The 21,865-nt window shown below is 50.1% G+C and overlaps 1 protein-coding gene across 1 annotated transcript in view; it reads left to right on the forward strand.

Annotated features, from left to right (window-relative positions):
• GALNT14 (polypeptide N-acetylgalactosaminyltransferase 14) overlaps positions 1-21,865 on the forward strand; it is a 155,917-nt gene that overhangs the window by 88,709 nt on the left and 45,343 nt on the right. The window contains exon 13 of the mRNA XM_009285585.1: positions 1,897-2,066. Coding sequence (XP_009283860.1) covers positions 1,897-2,066 — 170 coding nt within the window. The remainder of the gene's footprint in view (positions 1-1,896; positions 2,067-21,865) is intronic.

Here is a 21,865-nt window from a genome sequence, read left to right on the forward strand (position 1 = left end):
GGGACATGGTTTAGTGGGCATGGTGGTGTTGGGTTGACGGTTGGACTCGATGATCTTAGAGGTCTTTTCCAACCTTAATGATTCTATGATTCTATGATTCCGTTTGGTTTAATTGACATTAACATATATATATACACACACACACACACACGCACACAACAGCCTTAAGTGCTATGTGGCTGCTTTTAAAAGCCATTTCTCTTCTTATTAAGTTTGATAAACCCAACTTTTTCTTTTTTTCACAGCATTAAAATTTAGGGACTGCAACTCTGTGGCAGTTCTTTTAACAGTGCCAGGCCCCTCAGGGTCATCATGAAATCTTAAAAACGTCAGGCTGTCGGTGGCTCCGTGGTGGAATCGGCTCACTTTTCCCTGATCTTTTACTGCGGCGGTAAATCACGTTTTGCAAGATGCCTTAGAAAAAACATAAACAATATTTATCACCCTGTATACGTCAATCCTCCCAAAAGCCCGCAGGCAGGTTACGTACATCCTCCTCGTAAACCTCCTGCAGTGACCTTACTGGTTTCATAACTTTCTCCCAGCCTTGAATAGCTTTCTCCTGGTCCTGAATAACTTTCTCCCAGTATGGGTGGTGGCTCAGGGGGTTCTTCTGATCTCCCCTGCACTAGGGTAAGTGCTGGAGGAGCTCCTGAGAAGGCCGTGGGGTCACACAGGGGGAGGATGAATACGACCCTGTATCTGGAAACCCCTGCATCCCTGAGCTCTGTTGGCTTTTCGGGGGTGCTCGTGTCACTGTGTCCCAGGGCAGTGTGGGGCATCATGTGCCTGGAGGCACCCGGCTTGGTCCTACCACTGTTCACGTGCAGGAGCCGGTGCTCCCTCCTCCCCTTCCTAGGACTAGAGAAAATGTGCTGCCAGATGCGAGTAAAATCAATTATGGGATAAAAATCGCCCATTTCAAAAGCTTCATTTTGCTCTATTAGCAGGCAAAATCGGCTTTGAGATGGTGTGAACTGAGGAGGGGAACAAAAAAAGAAAAGAAGAAAAGGTCAATTATTGGATAAGATCACAATTTTCTTTAGGGCTGAGATGTCTGTAAATGTTTGCATCTCTCCGTGTTACATGTAGGCTGAGATCAAAGAGGTTGTGCTGCTGTAACGATGAGATCTTATCGGCACCATGCTGCTGAGGGATGCTTAAACCCCCTGATGGCACCAAGCCACTAAGGGATGCTTAAACCCCCTGACAGTTTTCGGAGCTGTCGGAGCTGTCGGGTAACCCTGAAATGCAGCTCCTCCATCCTTTTTGGGGGGGTGGGGACCGCACAGGCACATGCTTGCCTGCTCTTCTCCCTGTGGTAGGGCTGAAGTCCTCGGTGGGAGACTTCTTGTGGCAAAGATGGACCAAAATTGGGCTGGGAGGATGACAGCCCCCTTCTTCCAGGGTCCCGTTGCTGGAGCCGGCCCTGGGGCCAGGGTATGGCTGTGGAAACGTGGGATTGTCCTTGATGAAATTGCTCCTGTCTGATGGCTCTTTTCTGCCTGAAGGGTTACAGGGGCGATGGGGCATGTGGTGTAAAATACCTTTGTTTTTTGGCTGGAGAGAAATTAAAACCCTAACAAGACCTTTGTGCTTTTATATTTTTCAAGACCATGCTGTTTGAGAGGGGGATCCACCAGAGACCTGAATTTGGTTTCAAATTAGTCATTTTAAATTCAAATTGGCAGGCTGTCTTTGACGTGCTGTTTCAAGACCTAAGAAAAAAAAAAGACCCTGAAGACCTAATGAGGCTCCTTGTTAGCCTGCTCTTGCGATGCTTGCCTGTGCCGCAGGGCTGACCGACCTCCAGCGGGGCTCGGGAGGACCTCTGGAGCGGGGTCAGGTGTCCTCCAGTCTCTCCTTTCTCTAACGGGGCTGACTTTGTGCGCGCAGGGCTCGGACGTGGACTGGGACGACCTTTGGGATCAGTTTGAAGAGCGGAGGTACCTGAGCGCCCGGAGGTGGAAGGGCGGCGAGGACCCGTACCGGCTCCATGCCTTTAACCAGCGGGAGAGCGAGAGGATCCCCAGTGACCGCGCCATCCGTGACACCCGCCATCACAGGTTCTGCCTCCCCCCCCGATTTCTCCTGGTCTTCCTCTCGAAGCTTCATTATATGGGTGGATAGTCCCGTTCCTCTGCAGGGCTGTGGTTTTGGGATGCTAGGTGGGTCTGGGCCCTTCACCCATGCCCAGTGGGTGCGCTTGGGATTGGTTCTGCCTGGGTTGTATTTTTAGGATTGAATCTTTCGTTTTGCTTGATTTCTTGGCATGTCTGGCAGTCCTAAACCTATTAATTAAAACCTGTATAAATTATTCCAGGACCATAGGGAAAGAAAGGAAAAGCCTTTTATTTTTCCTTCAGAAAAGTAATGGGTGTGCGAGGGCGCATCTCCACAATGGGCGAAGTCTTCACTGGTGCTAGGAACTCTTGCTTTGCAGAGGATGCAATGAGACAGTGCAAGGGGGATAAAATAACTGTTGAGCACTTATTTTGCTCTGCAGAGAGAGGAGTTAATGTGGGGAGTAAGGGACTATTGCTGAGGGAGGGGGAGAGGAAGCTAAGCACCATCAGGGTCAAAAATATCCTTTGGCTCCCAGAGGACCTCTTGAGGGAGGCAGGGAGGATTGCAGCAAGGGTTGCCTTGCAGGACCCGTGCTCCCTTGCTGCTGTTAGTGTGGGAAGGGCGGGGTGGGAGTTTTGGTGTACCCCCGCTTGCCTTGAGTGCAGCTGTAGCCTCCCTCCGGTCGCCACTCCAAACTCATCGGGGAAGAGCTGCCCTTCGTGGCTGCAGGTTGTTGATGGTCAGTGGGGTTAATTGTTAGTCTGCTGGACGGAGTGATGCTGGAGTGTCCCGCTGGTGTAGGAAATACTCCCAAGGTTCCCTCGATGCAGTTTTCCTCCTTGTCCTCTGAGGGCACAGCGTATGCCTGGCCCCAGCCTACAGCCGGTGCAAGCCCTTCCCGAGGAGCTGTGTCTGGCATTACATCCCAGCCCACTGGCAGCAGCTGTCCTCTACTGCCTTCTCCTGGGACCCCTTTTGGGGGGAGCCCTGCTCCAGTGGGAGTCCTGTGCCAGACCCAACCACAGCACCTTGCTGCCCACGCTGCCCAGGCTGCACCTTGCTCCCAGGTCAGTGACTCAAATCCCGGCATCTGACCCGACTCTGAATTTCCCTTATTCCAGTCCAAATGCAGCACTTTTAGGCTGAAATGCTGAAACAGCACCAGTTCTCCAGCCCTAAGCAAGCAATGTGCTTTTTTATTTATTCATTCTTTTAGCTCCTTTTCGTAGCAAGGACCAGATGCTCCTTTCTCCGGAGAGGAGCTGTCAGCCCTGATGGACGCCTGTTATAGCTGAGGAGAGAGCGAGTGTGCTATTCCTGGAGAGAATTAATGCCAGGGATATTAACCATCTGCCCTATTAAAAGGGAAGATCGACTTGGCTGCCCCCTTGCCGTACCCCCGCTGTGCGGTGGCAGCCACCTTGTTCCCGGGCGGGCAGATGCGGCACTGAGTGCTCCTGCAAAAGAAAAGTTCTCATTAAGGAGGAAGCGAGGGCACAGCACGTGGGAGGGGCTGGGGCTAATTGCATTTGCTTCCAATTTCCTTAACCCGGTAATTGGATTCTGATTTATTGAATATGTCTGAACAATGCTGTGGTTGATGCACTATTAGCCGAGCATTAGAGCAGCCATGGAGGAAATGGGGCTGCTGGGAGATCTGGGGGAGGCGCTGATGGGTGGGATGGAGGAGGGAGAAGGATCCGGGCATGGTGGTCGAGGGGGAGAGGGAGGTGCAGAGTTTGCAAAGACCTCTCCGGAAAGAAATCCTTGCTCATGGCACAGGTGTTCAGGGGGCTGCCGCAGGCGATGCTCTGGCTCTACTGTGCAACCTGGGAGCACGTCCTGAATTGCCCAGTGGAGCTGGGTGGAAAAGTGTGGATGAGCATGGCCTGCTCTTAGAGCAGGGAGAAATTGCTGGTGGCTGTGCAGGAAGAACATGTAAAGAGAATCCATCATAGGGTTGACTAGGAGAGGTCCCTCCTGCAGAGGGGAGAGCTGAGTACTGCAGACTGGGCTAGCGTGAGAGATGGGAAGCCCCTAGGGCTCATGCTGTGTGACCTGCCGGAGGCTGTGCTTAGAGAGAGACTTGGTTTCGATGGCAAACCTGGTTTAGGCTGCTTTGTGCAAGCCATACTGGAAGTGCTCAGACTTGCTTGTATGAATGTGAACCCAAAGAGTCAGACCTCGATTCTTCTCCAGCTGACCTTGGGGGAAGGTGCATCCTAGCTCAGGCCCCACACCAAGGGGCACCACCATGCTAGGAGCCATGCCAAGGTGCTCCTACCCTGCTGCTATTCCCGAAGAAAGTTCGCATGAGGGGAAAGAGACTTTGGAGAGGGTCTTACCCACCTCTTGAGCATGTCCCCATGGGCAAGCAGGTTGTCCTTCAGCCTCTCAGCCAGATGTTGTTGCCCCAAGCAGCTAGCTCTGCTCTCCGACCAGGTTTTCAGCGTGTTTGCTCTCCATCTATTACCCCCTCTGTACAATGTGCAGCAGCACCGAGACTCACAGACCTGCAAACCACGGTAATGCCCTGAGACCAGCACCTCGTAGTCCTGATCCTAGTGCCCGGAATGTGGGACTGCTGCTCCTTACAGCCTCTCTTGTGGGGTGTTTTTCACCAGGATGGTTGCAGAAGATTTCCTGGAGTTTTCTTTGCTAATCCAGCCAACCATCTGGACTTGCCAACAATAGCTGAATATACAAAATCTGGCAAGGGCTGAGCAGCAAGCTCCTTGCCAGAAGGTCATGGAGAGGGCAAATACTTTCGGCGGGGTGGGATGTGGCACTGACAGCCAGTTGCTTAGCAATGTTTGCTGGATTGATTTTTTTTTTTTAAATTGCAACCAGTGGAATGGTTTCAGATGAAGAGGAATTGCAGTGCTCCGAGGAATTGGAGCTGGAGAAACAGTGGTGGTTCCCCTTGCCTGCCTCTGGCCAGCACGGGGCTGTGAGCTTGTGCTTAGTTTGTGGGTGATTTCAGCCAGGGAAACGCCATTGCTTCTGTGGACTACATCGTGTCCCTTGGCCTGGAAGATCTCACAGCTGGAGCGTTGCTCCTGGTGACCCGCCTGCATTTCCCTGCTATTAACTGCATTCCTGGTTGCACGTTGACTAAGCTTTCAGACTGCATGAAGGGATATCGTTCTCCAGGAGAAGACCACGTGTGGTCCCGTGGTGGTGTATCACATTCCCACCAAGAGTCAAGGTTAAAAAATCCCCGTGACCACAGCAGCAGGCTGGACCCAGATCTAGGTGGCACATCCATGTCATGCATAGCCGACTCATGCTGCTGGAGTGGGTGGCTAGTCCCCCTCCGCCGCAGTAGCCACACGCCATTGGGATTACCTCATCGCCACATCCCACCTTCTGCAACTCCCACTGGCAAACCGCAGGACCAAAACGGCAGTGAGTGAGTCAGTGCCAGGTGCGCGCACAGGGGGAGAGGAGCTGAGGTTTCCAGTATTGCTCAATGGCTTGGAAAGCCGACAGAGAGGATGCGTCGCCCCCAGCCAGAAGATTTCGTTGTGATGGCTCCTGGGCTTTTTCCATCTGCGGCAGACAGCTCCTGGGGAGGCCGGTATTCACCACGTGGTTGCTCCATATGCTGCTTAGGCTGACCTCCACCTCCCAAACGCTCCCTTAGGTTTAATAGATGTGCAGATGCTGTTGTGGCTGCCAGACTAGGCTGGGACACCATGAGTCGTGGCCAGCACCAATCTGAGCTGGGGTTTGTGCTTGCTGACAGCGGTGAAGCAGAGAGGTGAAATCGGGGATGAGGAGAGTAGATGAGAGGGTAGTGGCTGGAGAGGAGGTAAGAGCCTCCAGCAGACTTCTCTAGCTATTCCAAATCACGTCAGCCAGCCTCAGGCATCCTCTGCTGCCTGTTTTCCTCTATTCGTCTTGCTTTTTTCCTCCACAGTGCTGATACGAGTTTAGTAGTGCTGTCTCAAGAGCTGGTAGAGCAAGGAGGCCAGGGATGGAGCCCTCTCAAATCCTGGCATAAGGCAATAATCCTCCAGATTTTTGAAGCTCCCTCCCTCCATGAGTCCCAAGTGCTTTACAAGAGGCCCTACCTACGCAGTTAAGCTTGAATTTTACAGCTACTTGAGAGGGTGCGTTCCTGTGCGTATGTGCGTGTCTGAGAGAGAGAAAGCAGCTGCTAAAATCAAGTTGTGATTGAAATGAGAGGCTGGCAGGGATACTGGCAGATACAAAGATCAGGTCTCGCATCGTCTGCTGAAGGTGAGAGCACCCTGACAGCCCGGGGGCCTGGTCACGCCAACTTGTGCACTCTAGAAAAGTTCTGTCCTTGCAGTCTGTCCTGTTCCCTTTGCGGGGAACAACACACACCGTAAGACTTCCTCCAGGTTTCCTCACTCAAACCGTAGTGCCGTGCCAGCTAGAGAGTGTCCGTTGGGTGGGAGACCTGCCCAGGGCTGGTGGCTCTGCTCGTAGGGATTGTTCATGGAGGGATGGGAAGAGGTGATGCCTGTGACGTTCCCCTGGGGTAAAGAGCTGCTGTCTTGAGTTCTCGAGGTCCAGAAAAGTCAGGATTTCAGCCCTGAAGCACTACACGCTGCAGCGTTATTTTGACCCATTAATTGCAGCGTGCATCCCAAGGGCGCAGAGGCTGCACGTTCAGCATTACATTGGAGCGGCTCTAGTTGGGGTAGTTGAAAACCTGTGTACACGGGCACGCGGGGCTGAGTGTGCGTCTCTGCCGCTGCACACCTTCCACATGTCCCCGTGTCCTGTGCGAATGCATTTGGTGCACGGCACATGAAAGCATGTGTAGACATCCACGTGCAGATTGTGTGAGGGCAGCTGTATCGCATGCAGGTTTTGAAGTGGCTCCGTTTTTGGCTGAGTTGATGATTGCATCCCAGGAGTGGCAAGCAGTCAAGTGCACTAAGAATATTGTAATATCTTCTTGGAAGTGAAGAGTCGAAGAGGAGAAAAGTAGATTTTGACAGCATTGCCTTTGGCTTAGTGTGTTTATGATCCCCTTGGACTTCTCACATTGCCTTGTCTTCCTTCAACTTCATTGCCTGCTAGACCAAAACCACTTTGAGATGAATCGAGGTGAACACTGGGTCTAGAAATGCAGCTAGAAATGCATTTTGTACTCCACATAGGGATTTAGGCATCTTATCTTCCTCACCTGGTTTCTTAAGGGTCCCCAAAGGAGGAACTTAATGTCTGGAGAATGACATGTGTAGAAAAGCCCATCTTATTCCACAGGCAGGACAGAGGTGGGGTTCTGCTCTGCCATCCTCAGCGGTGCCTGAACATTAGACCTGCAGAAGCAGGTAGGTACCTAACAGGTGGCCAAACCCACTTAGAATTCGAGGGAAAGTTTGCCGGGACATTACCTGGAGGGACCTTAAACAGTTGAGAGTGGAACTGAACCTAGAGGTTTTCCTGGCCTACTGTTGCCCTTCCCTTTGCTGACTCCATACATTTCTCACTGTGGCCTCTGGATTGTAGCAGAGCTAATCCGGTTTCCTGCATAATGCAGACTAAGTCCTGAGGGATTCTGTTATTTTTAAAATTTGCTTATTCAGGCAGCGTCTTGTGAGTTGCTGGCTCTGGCTGCACTCTGTTGCAAGAAGTGGTGTGGGTACGGGGGTGTGTGTGTGCATGTGGTCTCCCTGAGCCTGATGTTGCTGAGTGCATCTGCTTGGGGCAGAGGGGTGATGGGACAGCAGGGAGTGGGGCATGTCTGAGCAGAGGTGCCTTGCGTGCGGTGGGGACGGACGGACCTCTGTCCATGAGGACAGATGGAGCTGTGCAGGCTAAGCCAGTCTGGCCCACAGAAGAGGGAGCCAGGTGAGGAGGATGGGGGAGAGGGAGCACTCAAATGCTGCCGCATCTCCAGACTCGGCATTGGTGAAATCCAGAGGATTGTGCAGCCACGTGTGCATGCTGCTGGCTTTGCTCTGTCCTGCACCCTCTTGTGTGGGCTGGGGGTCCCCACGTGGGTGGTACCCCAGGAGAAAACTGCCTTGGGGGGGGGCACTCAGGGGGAGCAGGCTGGCAGCACCTCATGCAGGTTGGAGGGGGCTGAATGCAAGGGGGTATGGGTCTCTTCTTGCTTTTGGGGTTCGTTATTAGCTGCTGCATGACTGCCAGCAATATCCCGAAGAGTTTTTCTGTCCCTTGGTCTGTTATTCCAGCTGTTATACTGTGCTCTGGGCAAAGCCACGGCATCTGTGATTTCATTACAAAATAAGATTTGTCACATTTAGGCAAAATCCTGTATGGGTGAGGGCTGTCCCTGGATCTCTTGCCAGCAGAGCATACTCTGAGGCTGAATTAGCTGGGTAAGAGGAGATCTGGGATCCCCCTGCCTTTGGTCTTAATCTTGTTCTTATTCCTAACTACAGGCAAGAGCACAGCATGACCCTGCAGATGAGCAGTTACGCAAATGAATGGTGGAAAACACATTTGAGACAAAAGTGTCTCCATTAGGAAACAGCATGATTGCTTTCGTCTCTTGGACACCAGACCCCAAGAGGTTAGCGCTCGACACTGTGTTTTTCCATCACCTCCTTAGACCACGATCTCTGGGGATGAATATATGAGAACAGTCCATCAAGCAGAGCAGGGGTTGGTGTGTGTCTTGGGGATAAACTGGAACCGCCTGAAGAGGCCAAGGTTTTGGTTTTGCCGTCAATCAGCTAGCTTCTGTGGCCTAAGTTTGAAACTTTCACAGGCTTGGCAATGTCTTAAGAGACAGAATTGCTCATGCCTCTGTGCAACCTGGTAACCCTTTGGCAATGGTCGAAATAGCTAGCACAGGTTGGCGATGTGAAAGAAGGTATCTTAGTATGTTTTGTAGCTTCTCCTAATGCAGTTGGGCAGCTGAAAGTCAGTGAGACACACGGCTTTGGGCAGCCAGTTCACTCTCCACACACTATTACCAACCACTGATCAACCATTTGAGATCCAGCCGTACCATCTATGTAAGATGGGATAATCATGTGATGCTGGGATTTATTTTATTTTTTAGGGAACTGTCGTTATTATCTCTTCTCATCATAATTATCCTGTTTTCAAGCTCTTCAGCCCTCCAGGAGTTCAGACCTTTGCTGTACAGGTTGGTTACAAGTGCAGCCAGTTCCCCTAGCTGGGAAAATTTGCTGTCTGCTAACAAAAGACCCAGTATGGAGCTCCCCTTATCAAAACCCACTACCTGTAGTTTTGTGCTAGAGTTTAGACCTGCTGTCACTCCCAGTTTGGACCTATGTGTTGCTGGAGAGCTGAGGCTTTTGAACAAACTGAAGCGTGAAGCCCAAAGCGCAATTTAGAAGATGCAAACTGCGAAGGTCCCATCCGGCCAAAGACTTGAGGGTGAGGCATAGTTTGAGTAACGGTGTGCATTGTGTCCCTCAGACTACCAAGCACTAGTTATTTTGGCCTCCCAGCCCCTGTCAGACAGCTGTACCAGCATCTCATGGTTGCGATGGCCAGTTTGTTGCCCATCACTCCTGGGCCAACACTGGCTTTTGCATGCCTGTTGGCTAAACCTGACCCACCTATGACTATAGGTGGGCCAAACCCCGAGTCTTTCACTCAGAAGAGCTCAGTTCTGCACTTTGTAGGTTCAGTCCATCTGGAGTGCTTATCACACATAGTGGCATTTTGCACTTGGTCTTCTGGGTGAATTTGAACTTGAAACTCCAAGGAGGTTTGAGGAACAGGTATGTGATCAAAACCCAGAGAGATTGTTTTCAGGTGGCAGAGAGAACAAGGAGTATTGAGATTTGCAATTGTTGGCAGCTGAGCAATGGAAGCAAGACAGCTATTAATCAGAAACAGGCATTTCATAAAATCATAGAATAATTCAGGTTGGAAGAGACCACAGGAGGTCTCTGATCCAGCCTCCCTGCTCAAAGCGGGGTCAGCTACAAAATCAGCCTAGGTTTCTTTCTTGTTGCAGAAACCTCTGAGCCCTCTGGGACTCCTGCCTCTCAGGCTTGGCCCAGCATTTTGTAAGAGCTGACATAATTTACAAACCTTGATTGCAGCGCACATAATTTGTAGTTCTTCTCCCCCAGCTGCCTGCGTTTGTGTAACAAGCTTTGAAGTTGCTTGAATAGCTGTCCTTGCAGCACTTGCATTACCCGTATCTTTCCTGTCTTGCAGACACTGTGGGCCCTAATTCTCCAGTTGCTCACAGTGAGTGAATTTAAATGAGAGGAGGGGTCGGTGCACATCGAAGCATGCTTGCTAAAGCCTCCTGTCCTCACTGCCTGCCATCTTTTCCAGGATTGATCATTATGTCAGTAGCAAATCTGTGTTTCAAATCTGTGTACCACTGTGCAGACGCCCTGATGGAGGACTGCTGAGGTGACTGGATGCCTTCGTCCATGTGATTAACAAGCAAGAGTCTGTGCTGCTGCTTGGGCGACATTGGTATGTTCAGTGGTCTCAGGTCGTTCTTGGTGGGACAGCAGTGAGGGGAGTTCTCCTCTTTTGGGGTTCATGACCTAAGAGGGATGCACTTAACTACTGCACTCGTGTATCACTTCTGGCTTGACATTGCAAGGCTTTGCCAGTGGTGGGGTTGCTTAGACTCCAGCGTAGTCGTCACAGTGTTTCAGTATCAGCTTCTCATGCTGCTTGGGCTCTGCAGCTGTTTTCATGCCCTGCTTTCCAATGTGCATCCTCTACAGTGCATCCAGTGCAAGATGTGGTGTCCTTAGCACTGCATCCATTCAAGACTGCCGTAAAGACGCAGTCTCCTCATGTCAGCTGGCCAGAGCTACATCAGCAAAAGAGAAAGCCTTAAAGGATGGGCTGTAAGCAGCACCCTATGTTTTCCCTATGTTTCCATGCACTTAGTCCCTGGTATTTCAGAATATGCTGTCCATGCAGAACTCCACAGTTTTTTCCTTCATGTTCGTGTAAATCCAAAACCACTTCACTTCTTCCAGTGGAGAGGTTCTTGATTTATGTGCGTTTCTCCGAGAGAATAGGACCCATAATATGAAGTGTTTCCTGCTAGGGATGCCTGGACTCACTGGAAGACTGACTGTGACCATCTGCTTTGCCTTTCCTCATAGAAGAGAGGAAGGTCCTGGCTAAATCCTGCCTAGACTGCAGGGCTGCAATCTGTCCAGACCTCTGCTCAGAGAACATTGGGGAAAAAATTGGAAAAAAAAAAGGTGACCCTGACTCCTAATTTTAAGCTGGAACTGAAACTCCTAAACTTTTCTCTTTCCTAAGGCTTGAGAAAACTCGGTCAGAGACAAAAATCCCACTCCCACTCAGGGACAAAAATCCCATGGAGTCTCCACTCCATGATGTTGCCTGAAAGTGGAGAAAAATATTCATTGGACCATTTTAGCACTGCAAAAAACCAGTGTTTCATGTTCTCCTGCTTCTTCTGGAGTCGGTGTCTTGCATGGATGTAGGAACACCTGGTAAGAAGTCGGTAAGGTGCCTTTTTCTGATAGCTGCACCTACTGCTTCTGGAGAAGCTCACACAGGGAGTGTGATGGGTCTCTCTGGGGACTCACTGGCTGCGAACTGGGCTGGAAATGCACAGTCCTGGAAATGGCTGGTTGGCCACTCCTGTCCAAGTCCCCATCCTGGGAATGGCTGTGGCCACCCCAACGCGTGACAGTGTCTGTGATGTTTGCTGCCCCATGTTTGTTGTCTGGTGGCCTGTGGAACAGCTTGCCAGGTGGAGGAGGGCTTGAGGAGCAGGCCAGCTAGACCTGATGGCTTCTGAGACAGAGGCTGGTGGCTTCAGGGAACAAAACTTGATGAATGCGATGATCTTTTTCAAATATCTCTTTCCATCTAATGCCCTCTTCTGAAGCTTTTTGTTTTTTTAATGGGGGGCGGGGGGGAAGTATTGATGAAAAGGGGCTGCATAAAATGGGATTATGGTGGGCTTGAGGTCTGGGAGAGGTCGCATCTCCCCTGAGATGGCTGCCTGTGTCTGGACTGGGGACTGTCCTTGGGCAACACTGCTGGCCAGACCATCAACCCAACATCCACTTGTCCAGAGAGCCTGTTCTTCCCTCCTCAGATGTGATGGGTCTTCTGCCGCAGTCCGTGTTGGCTCTGCCGGTGCTTGTCCTGGAGCTTAATATGTGTTCCACAGGCCTCACCGACACCTGAACCACTCTGCATGACTTGCACAGACCTCCCTGGGGAGGAGAGGGGCTTCCAAGTGCTGAGATCCCAACCCAACCCCAGATTTTGCTCTGATGTCCTCAGCAGCCTGCAATGCCGCTGTGGCCTCCAGCCCCTGTGTGATTGCTCCTAGAGCTGGAGGTGGTGGGTCAGGTCAGCCAACAAGTGACTCCTAGGCAGAAATGGAGGGTAATCTTTACCGCCAGGCTACCTGCATCACAGCAAAAGGACTGCCACCCTGTTGGTTTCGGTGGTGTTATGTCTTCCTCACCCTGGCAGCGCAGTGGCTCCCCTCAGGTTTTCGGGCCACAGCTCAACTGATCCCAGGTTGTGAACTGTGCCCTGGAGTCACGGAATCTGATGCTGGATGTTTGCGACCACCAAGTGGGACAGGATCTGAAGCACCATGAGATATCGCGGTTTTGTATCTTGAGGGGCTGCCTAGAGAAAGGCAGGCTGAGGGGCTTTAATTAAAAATGGTACTGGGAAGGGGTGCTGCAGCAGATGCAGGGGGAGGCTGGTGTTTCTTCAGGAGCAGGGTTGGTTGTGTCTCGATCATGGAAGCTGTAGGGAAACAGCAAATGTGATGGTGCTTATTCTGCAGCAGTGGATTTGCAGTCCTATTCCTCCCCCTCCTTTTCTTTTTTTTGAGTGAGAAGGATGAGGGCGACTCTTGGGAAGGAGTTGAGGAGTGAGCTAGACTGTATGAGGAGCTGATGGAAATGTATAGGCGGGTGTTTTGAATGCAGGAGGATGTGTCAGTTAAGTGGCTGTGTTACTAATTCTTTTTCTGGAGGGCAAAGCTAGTTATATCTGAAAGAGCTGTGCTAGGAGTGTGAGTTATGGCACTTGTCTGCGCAGCGAGCAGAAACGATTCCTGAGCTGTATTCTCGGCTAAAAGATGTCTGCAGAGCAAAGGGGATCGGCAGTGCGGGTACTAGGGGAGCCCATAGGATCTTGGTGTCTTGGAGCCCAGCTCCTGGCAGGGAGGGTGACTCTGGACTGTTCCAGGTGTAACATTAAATTTCCTATGTGCTGTGTTTTGTTTCTCCAAGTTGTCCCTTGTCCCAGCCCCACCGTGCCTCGCTGGGTAGGAGGAGCATCCACACGGGACAGGCATCCTCCTGAGAAGAGTCCGAAGAGCTCACTCAGGAGCAGGCACAGCCTCCATCCTAGCTGTCTCTTCCCTGGAGAACGCCTTTATTTTGTTTGGACTGATGTTTTGCTTGCCAAAAATTGCTGTTTCAGAGAGAAAAAAAGGTGAAAACACTTTCTCCCCCCTGTCCAACTGATAGATTTCCTTCACCTGAGTTATTTTGGTTTTGTTTCCCTGTGAGACAGTTTTGATTTCATTTTGGAAATTCCCACCCACCCGTCCATTGCATTTTGCCAAGAAAAATGCACGCACAAAATAGTTCTGGGTCTATCTGAAATGACTCTTCCCTCGTCCTTTTCCAATTTCTCCATTTAATCTGCTTGCATCCCAGCCCTCTTCTTAGCAGCCTCAGGGGGAGATGATGTGTGCTGTACCCCCTGATGAGGACTGCTGTGCAAGCACTGGGGGGACCTTCTTCTTCACAGTCCTTGTGGGAACTTGCTTCAGCGGTTGGTTCCCGCCATGAGAACAGGGTTGTCGTTGGGATGGAAGAGTTGGGGGAGTGCTTGGGGTTTCCCTCATGTTGTGCAGACCAGGGCATTGGAGAAACGAAGAAAGAGACTGCCCCAGAGCTGGCACCAGCAGCGGTGCCTGGGGAGAAGGGGCTTGGACTGATGCTCCGGTGCTGGAGCTGTGAAGCTCTTGACTGAGTCGCAGTGCCTTGGTTTAAAGCATCCCCTGTACCTGAGGGTGTAGACTAGGACAAGCAGAATACATACAGCCTTTGGAGCGCAGTTTTGCCTGTGTTAATAGTTCTACGGCAGGTTAGTTGGTGTTGAGAAGTAACTGCTGGTTAGATGTACTGTTAGCCCAGAGTTGAGATGCTGTCTATCCATCAATACCACGTGTCTCTATCCAGTCTCCAGTCTCTTGCTCAGTCCCTTGGGAAACGACAGAGCTAGTACTGCCAGGGCTAATTATTCCTCAAGATAGAAGACGTGATAAAATATTAACCTTTTTCAAAAACAGAGTCCCAGTTAATTAGCTCCACTTCTGCAACACGTTCACCCAGAGATAAAAGCTCGTTCCCCAGATATCCAGATATCTGTCTGTGGCGCAGTGATCTTTCTGCATGTCCTTGTCATGATGGGGGACAGGGAGGGGGGAGAGCTGGGAATTTAATAAAAGACAGTGACCTGCCGATTGCTGTGCCCTGAGGATGAACCGCTCCATTTCAAGGTGAGTGGCATCTGGGCACAGGTACTGCTGCTTTCATTCGAGAGGCTGAAGCTGGAGATGGAGACGGAGTGAGCGATGGGATCCACTCTGCTCCTCACGCCTGGGTTACGTCAGTGTTGTCAGTGCCGCATCTCTGGAGCCTGAATTTGGGGGCTATGTGGGTGGACAGGGCTCGGTAGAGCTGAGTGAATAACTGTGTTTCATTTTTTTGGTTATTTAAGAAAAAGAAAAGCCAGGAGTTAGCAATTTCAGGATAAACCAAAAGCAAAACTCCCAGTGAATCTAAAAGTAAAAACACAGCAAAACTTAAGGCCAAAGAGATCTGTTTTTCTTATCCTGAAAAGGAAAAAAATTCATTTAGATCTCAAATGTTTTTGACACTTCTAGTCATCTAAAAATGACAGGCTGTATTTAAAAGCAAATGATTTTGAGTATCAAATGAAAAGTACAGGTTGGTCTCCTCTGGAACAAATGATGTGCTGGAGTGGAAGTGATGCCGCAATGCCTGTCGGCAGCTGCAGGAACTGTCGGTGGGAGGACATGGTATTGCCGTGGCGGTTGCTGCGCTGGGGGGGAGGGTTTCTTCCCACTGGAGGGAGGGATGGGGGTCTCTGATAGACCAGGATTGACTGCAGCCCCAGCCATGGCCCTCAGGATGGGTGTGCCAACACCGGTCAATCCATGGAGGCATCGGGTCTCCTCTTTAAACTCCACATGCCTCCTTCCCTGCAATGGACAGAGAGGATCCTGGGGTTTTTATAGGGAAGAGAAAGCCTTGCTTGTCTTGGTGCTCATCGCAGAGCGCGATGTGTCGCTCTCCTGAACCATACCGGGGTCTGCTGACGACTTCATGATGGACATCGCTTCATCACCAAGTGCTTTGGCATTCCCAGGGTGCCATTGATCACTCTCTGCTAGAGCCATCCTCTGCCTTTGACTGCTATAACATATTGACCACTTGTCTTATAGTTATTACGTGCCATCGATTACTCTGATAACTTGCTCCAAGTAATTCTGACAGAATGAAGTTGTTTGTTTAACTTTCATGCTTGTCTCGGTATCTCTGTTGACCCAGTATGTTTGCGTAGGCTGAAATCGAAGTCGAGTATTAGTAAGCAATGGAACCTAATTCTCTGAGGCTCGCTACTATTGATAATTAAGGCCATGAGACAGTTTCTTCCATCAAACTCTTGTTTGCTTTTTCAGCTACCCAGCGCCTTAAAGTCCTACTCCATCAACTGTAGCAAAAGGGTGATCACAGGCAATGTTTTGGGGCCATTTGGGTGGATTTTTGCTGTAAGTGCTGCAGATTCCTGCATGCATAAAGAGTTTTTAAGCTATCACAGCGTGGAGTTGGGTTTGTGCTTCTCCAGTTATGACTAAGGAGGCGTTGTGGGGATGGGGACTTTCTCTGCTTTGATTTGCCATGTGGTGCCAGGAAGCTCTGGTCAGAAAGTGTCCTCCCTAATGAATCTTTACATCCGTGGTTCTGACCCTCTGAAATGTAATTTCAGGTTGTCCTGGCTTCTGAAGATCTTTAATAAAGGATTGGTGGCTTTCCAGGAGGGTGCAAGGTGCCAGATTTTGCTTTTACTTTCACCAAGTGAAAACCTTTGATGTCAGTTCTGGTATTCCAGTAAAACTGGCATCAGAAATTTGGCCACAATTTAAAATTCTAGTGAAAACAAAGAGGGGGGGTTTTTTTGTTTTCTTTTTTTCACTTTTGTTGGCTCCTTTTTTCTTTTTGCCTCAGTTCTGAGGAAGGGTGGGGGGAGTCAAGAAGCAAGACAGACCCTGAGTCTGTGTGGAGGGCCCTAGAAGTCTGAATTATTCATGAGCTGCTTTGCAAATCAAGACACACAATCTGGTTTAACTTGTTTTAAAATGCAGCCGTGCTATTCTCTCCTTCCTTTCTAGAGGGTTCTCTTTTTTTTCCCCTCCCCTTTCCAAAAGCAAAAATCCAGCTAATTTTTAATAAATTATAAATGCTTCGTCTTGTCAGTTTTGAGGTTTGCAGCAGCAGCACGTCACATGCACAGAAGGTTATTTTTGCTTTCTTGCATTTCCCCTTTCTTCGAATTTAGCCGTTTGATTAATGTTTTAGATATCTATCTTGCAGGGAAAAGAAAGAAAGAGACCAAAAGAGGCAGTGAGTTAGAGGAAACAGTAATTGTGCACTAGCCAAATATAGCACTGTTTCAATTTCCAGAAGCTGTGTAGAGAAATGTCCTTCTTGGCCAACCCAAGAAGGCTGACCTTCTCAGGCCAACCTGCCGTTGGGTTGAACCCGGGTTCCTGTTTGCAGGTCTTTGCCCTGGTGGGCAGCGTGCATGGTGGTCCCCTGCCAAGGCTTGGAGCTGCTTGCCTTCAGGCAAGCCCTAGCTGTGACCATCACATTCACGGTAGCACATCGACTTCTTCTGAAGACGGAGGCTGAGAAGACCTCTTTCATCAGTGGCTGCATCTTCTCCTGCCCTCGGGAGGGCTCTTCTCTTTTGCCTGTTTTCTAGTATTTTTGTGGTAGCATGTGCTGGGGAGGGGAGAGGTGGGGACTTGGACAGGTTCCTCTGGGAGTCTAATCTACAGCCAGAACTGGTTCAGCGCCCTGGCAGCGTTTTCCTGATGGTCTTCCTTACAGTTTTACCCAATTACGTCTAGTTAAAGCCTCCTAAATAATTCCTTGTCAGCTCTGATGCTAACCACCATTGAGTATTTGTTGCAGATGTGCCTCCTCACCCTCACTCAAGCCCTTGCACACCCCCAAGTCATCTGCTCAACCGGGGATTCCTCTCTCTGTATCACCCCCATTTCTCCCAGCCCCAGCAGCCACTGAGGCTGTTGCATGCCACCCTGGGGATTTTTCAGTCCCTTTTTGGGAATGCAAACCTGAGGCGCATGCCAGTCCAGCACAGAGAAATCCTACCAACCTTTCTCAAGGGTATTTTTTCACTTTGCAAGCCAAACTTGAGCTGGCGTTCCCTGCAATCACGTGGCATCGCCAGCTGACATCTGACTCCTCGTCCCTTCTTCTTTCCTTTTGGCTTTCCTTCTTTACTTTACCTTTTGACTTTCCAGAGTCCTCCACCTTCCAGCTGATTTTTCAGCCTCTCTTTGCTCTAGGCCTTTTGGTGTTTTGGTAGCACCAACCTGCCCACAGACACGGCCAGCCCAAGGTGGACCTGCAGGACCAGGATAGATGCAAGAGGGTCTGCAGCAGGTAGCAATCCCCGCAGCCACTGCTCTTCCTATCGTGCTACAAAGATCACATATATGCTCTGAGGAGCGACATTCACACTCAAATTGTGATGTGTCCTGGTGGAGTGGTCAGCATCAAAGCTCTTGGCGTTATGGAGGAAACCCCAGAGCTCTCTCAGGAGGTCTTTGTCCCAGATCCGACTCCAAGTGCAGGATGTGCAAGCAGCCTGCTTGCTGCTAGCAGCCATCCCCTGGCACAGCCCCAGGTGCCAGCCAGCGCACGCGGTACATGGTGGTGCTGGAGATGTGCAGCAAGGCAAACCATGGTCAGTCCTCCGTTTGGCATGGAGTCCTCCTCATCCTGATTGAGGGGGTGCAAAGCATACCCATGGAAGGAGGAGGAGATGCTGGCATACCTTGGAAAGACAAAGTAGGATTCTGAAGGTCTCTCAAACCTGAGTGACAAAATACTTTGAGGTAACGTGCAGGAAGGATGGCTTGGGGAGAGCCAAGAGGAACCGAGGGTGGTGACTGTCATGAAGAAGGCCACCGACTCCTCTATGTGCTCCAGTCATGCAAATACTGAATTGTCGTGTCCCATTTATACTGTTGTATGAAACTGACACATTGACTGTAACGTAAACAGCGCTTCTTGGATTTTCCATCTCAGGAGGGCATGAAGTGATGATTTTTTGAAAGGTACTCTGCAGTCAGACATAAGTCACTAGGCTTAGTGCACGGATAACTGAGAAATGCACAGATAACTGGGAAAAATGCCAGAGCCTGTGTTACCCAGAGGTCAGGTGAGACAGTGCATGGTCCTGTCCAGCAGTAAGCTCTATGAACTCATTAGCTTCCATATGAGTTGGCACATATATTGCTATATAGCTGTAAATCACAACATGTCCAGGGTTCCTATTTTTAGAGTATTTTCGTGGAAGTCGCCTGTAATTTTGCTTCAGCTCAAAGATAGGGTTTAGGCACAATGGTTTCCCACTGGCTGGGGGCTATGCCACCCTGAGAGGTTGTCCTGAGAGGTATGACCAAGGTGCCCGCATGTCCTGCCATCCCTGCAGGTATGCGGAGCCCGGCCATGTTCGCTACTGGCCGGGGCAAGGCAGCTGGGGCTCTAATCTCTTCCTTCCCACCGGTGACTGTTTGCTTGCCTACGGTGGGTGGCTTCCTCGCTCCCTAGGGCAGTAATTTTCATTTTCCTCCAAGGGAGTCATTTTTCACACCTGGTTGTTTGTCAAGACTTGCTCCAGTTTCCTCTGGGGTCCTGGAGGGAGGAATTGCAGTGACTACACCAAAGACGCCCAGCCACAATAGTTAGGTGAAGTAGCTCAACCCAGAGAGGGCTGAGCTGGTTTTCACGATAAGAAAGAAAAACGATAAAAGAAAACTCTCCTTGTTTTTCTTTCCTGGACTGCCACCCATTTCCAGAAGCTGACTGGCTCCTGTCCCTTTGGTAAGGCACAGACATGTTTTCAGCATCTCTGGTCTTCTCCACTTTCCCTGCCACCCTGTCTCTCCGGCTGGGTGTGGGGTGACAGCAAGGTCCGTGAGAGGTAGTTGTTGACTGACTGGTGTGTAGCCTGAGCAAAGCTGTAGAGGCCTCTCTCAGGCATGGATGACTTGGTCCAGCCCAAGGCCAGGCTGGAGCAGAGGCTTGCTCCGGTCCTGACTGGCTGAGTCCCTTCAGAGGTGTGCACCAGGCTGGCAAGATCTCTTCTTCCAGCATAGATGTGAGCTGAGAGCTTTGACGTTAGTATTATATCTTCCTCGAAGTTGCTGTGGAGATTTGTGTAATTTAGTTCACTTTTTCTATGAGCTAAAAGGACTTTTTATGTTTTTTCCCTTTCTCCACCAAGTTCTCCGCTTCTGGTGAAGCGTCCAAATCTATAACATGCAGCTCATGGTAGTTGCACTGCTGTGACATGACTCTTGCACATGTCTTCACTCAAGAGAGCCATCAAGCTTGGAGAGCTAGTCAGACTCGAGGAATGTCATCTGAAACTCAAGGTGCTTGTGGGTTTGTCCATTGGTGATGGTGTGAACCCATACTGTTTCTGATGGCAGGTACCTGTCCTCTGGGTCATTGTGAGAGGGAGAGCCTTGTGAGTGCAACGTGGAGACAAGCCCAAACACTCTCGGTTTAGATGTGTGGTGATGAGACTGCTCTCCACGTGTTTCCAAGGAGAAGAGAGGAGCCAGGAGGGAGTTCAAAGATGTGTAGCTCTGTCTGATGCAGCTGGCTGTTCGAAATAAATATGCAGAGAGCGCTTTGGAAGTGGTGAGCTGTGTTGAAGGAGAGTTTGGGCTTCATGGAAAATGTTAAAAATTCAAAGCAGAGCTCTTGGCAAGTGATGGCCGTCGAAGCAGAAAAAAGGAATGAGCAGAAGCCTGGCAGGGGAAGCTGGGGGAGCGGGATGAGGATAATCATCTCTTGAAGGAAGTTAACGAGACACAGGAGAACATGAGCATGAGAGGTGCGTTTTGGGAGACACAGTGCAGCTCTGTGGGCACATGATGGCACATGTCAAGGAGAAAACACACTCTGGATGAGCCCAGGGGTGGACCAGGAGGGGCTGAGGAACAGGGTCCATCTCTGTTCACACCGTTAGTCTTTAGCATTGTGCTGCATAGCGGTATTTCCAAGGTGGGCTTTGGTTTGGTGAGGGGCACTATGAGTTAAGTCTCCCATTTTAAATGTAAAACACGTTGAAATGCCCTGGGAATGGGCGTGTGTTGCCCCATCAGGAGGACCTCTATGGATGCAGGGGCGGCTGTGTGCAGAGGCCACCAGGGTGTGATACCCCATCGCTCACCAGGAGCACAAGGGCCGAAGCAACTCAAGAAAATTCTTCAGAGTGAGGGACTTCGGAGGTCTGTGAGGAACACTGGAGTGTCCAAAGTTTGGGACTTTGCGGGAGGGCTTTGCGATTCCTGTGATGAGTGCAGAGCTCCGGCTGTCCCCAGAAACGGGTGTGCCATGATTTATTCTTGAGCTGTTAACGGCATAGTGGGAACACGGAGATGAGATGTGCTGCTCCTTCCACCCTGAAGTACGGCAAGCAACCAGTCCAGGCTGGGATTTTCCAAGGTTGATTCCTAAGGTGTCTGCAGCCAGCATGCTCCTTTCATAACTTTCTGATTCTGAAATTATTTCAAATTTGAATGGGAAATAACCTTAAAACAGAAAAGTGAAACTTCCCATCAAATGAAAGTTTGACTTCTGGGTTTGCAGGAGGAAATAATAATTGTTTCTCTGGCTGCATGCTCTCTCTGGGGTTTTTAGAGCAGACCAGCCTAGCTTCTGTCTTCTTTTGGCCCCCCAGATGCTGTGAGTTGGTGGAGCAGCCCACGTTGCAGACAGTTCAGCCTGGCAGCACTTGCTGTGCTAAGATTGCTCCCCAGTCCTGCTACAAGGTTTCAAAGCATGAAACTTTAAATTACTTCAGCCAGTGGGTTTCAACACACTGCAAACATAAGCAATGCAGTTATTACTTTTTTTTTTTACTTTTTTTTTTTTGAACAATAAAAAAAAAACCCCTAAAAATGTGTTGTTTTTGGTTTTTTTCTTGTTGGCAATTGGGTGACCTATGAAATACGAAATACCGCACAAAATGTTTATCCAGTGACAGCCTGAGGTAGCACAGACAGCTCTTAGCGGGTTTATTTTCATTATTACAGCAATTTTAGGGCTGCATGCTGCAATTTTCACTTGCAGTGAGGTATTAAATTGAAATTACCCCAGATGTAATTGTCACACAAAATAATTCTGGACATGCTGGATTTAATGCTTTTCCAAGCTGTGGTTTTTATTACCCAAGCAAGTGCCAAAGAAACACTTGTAGTCAACAACTTAAACTGAAATCTGCCTTCTGAGGAGCCAGGATGTTTAGCTGCAGTTACGCTGGTGGGGGAAGGAAAAAAAAATAAAAAGGAACCAACTGGAGGAAAGTTTGGGAGGGCTCCTGAAGGAAGGGCCCAGGGGTAAAATCCCGAGCAAGGGAAGAGTCAGGGCCACATAGGGACCCCAGGGGAGCCCTGGCAGATGCAGCAGCTCAGCCTAACCCTTTGTGGGCTGGTTTTTGGGGAGGCGAGTCCCACCTG

The sequence above is a fragment of the Aptenodytes forsteri genome, unplaced genomic scaffold, assembly GCF_000699145.1.
Source record: "Aptenodytes forsteri isolate BGI_AS27 unplaced genomic scaffold, ASM69914v1 Scaffold280, whole genome shotgun sequence".
Classification (NCBI taxonomy): Eukaryota; Metazoa; Chordata; class Aves; order Sphenisciformes; family Spheniscidae; genus Aptenodytes; species Aptenodytes forsteri.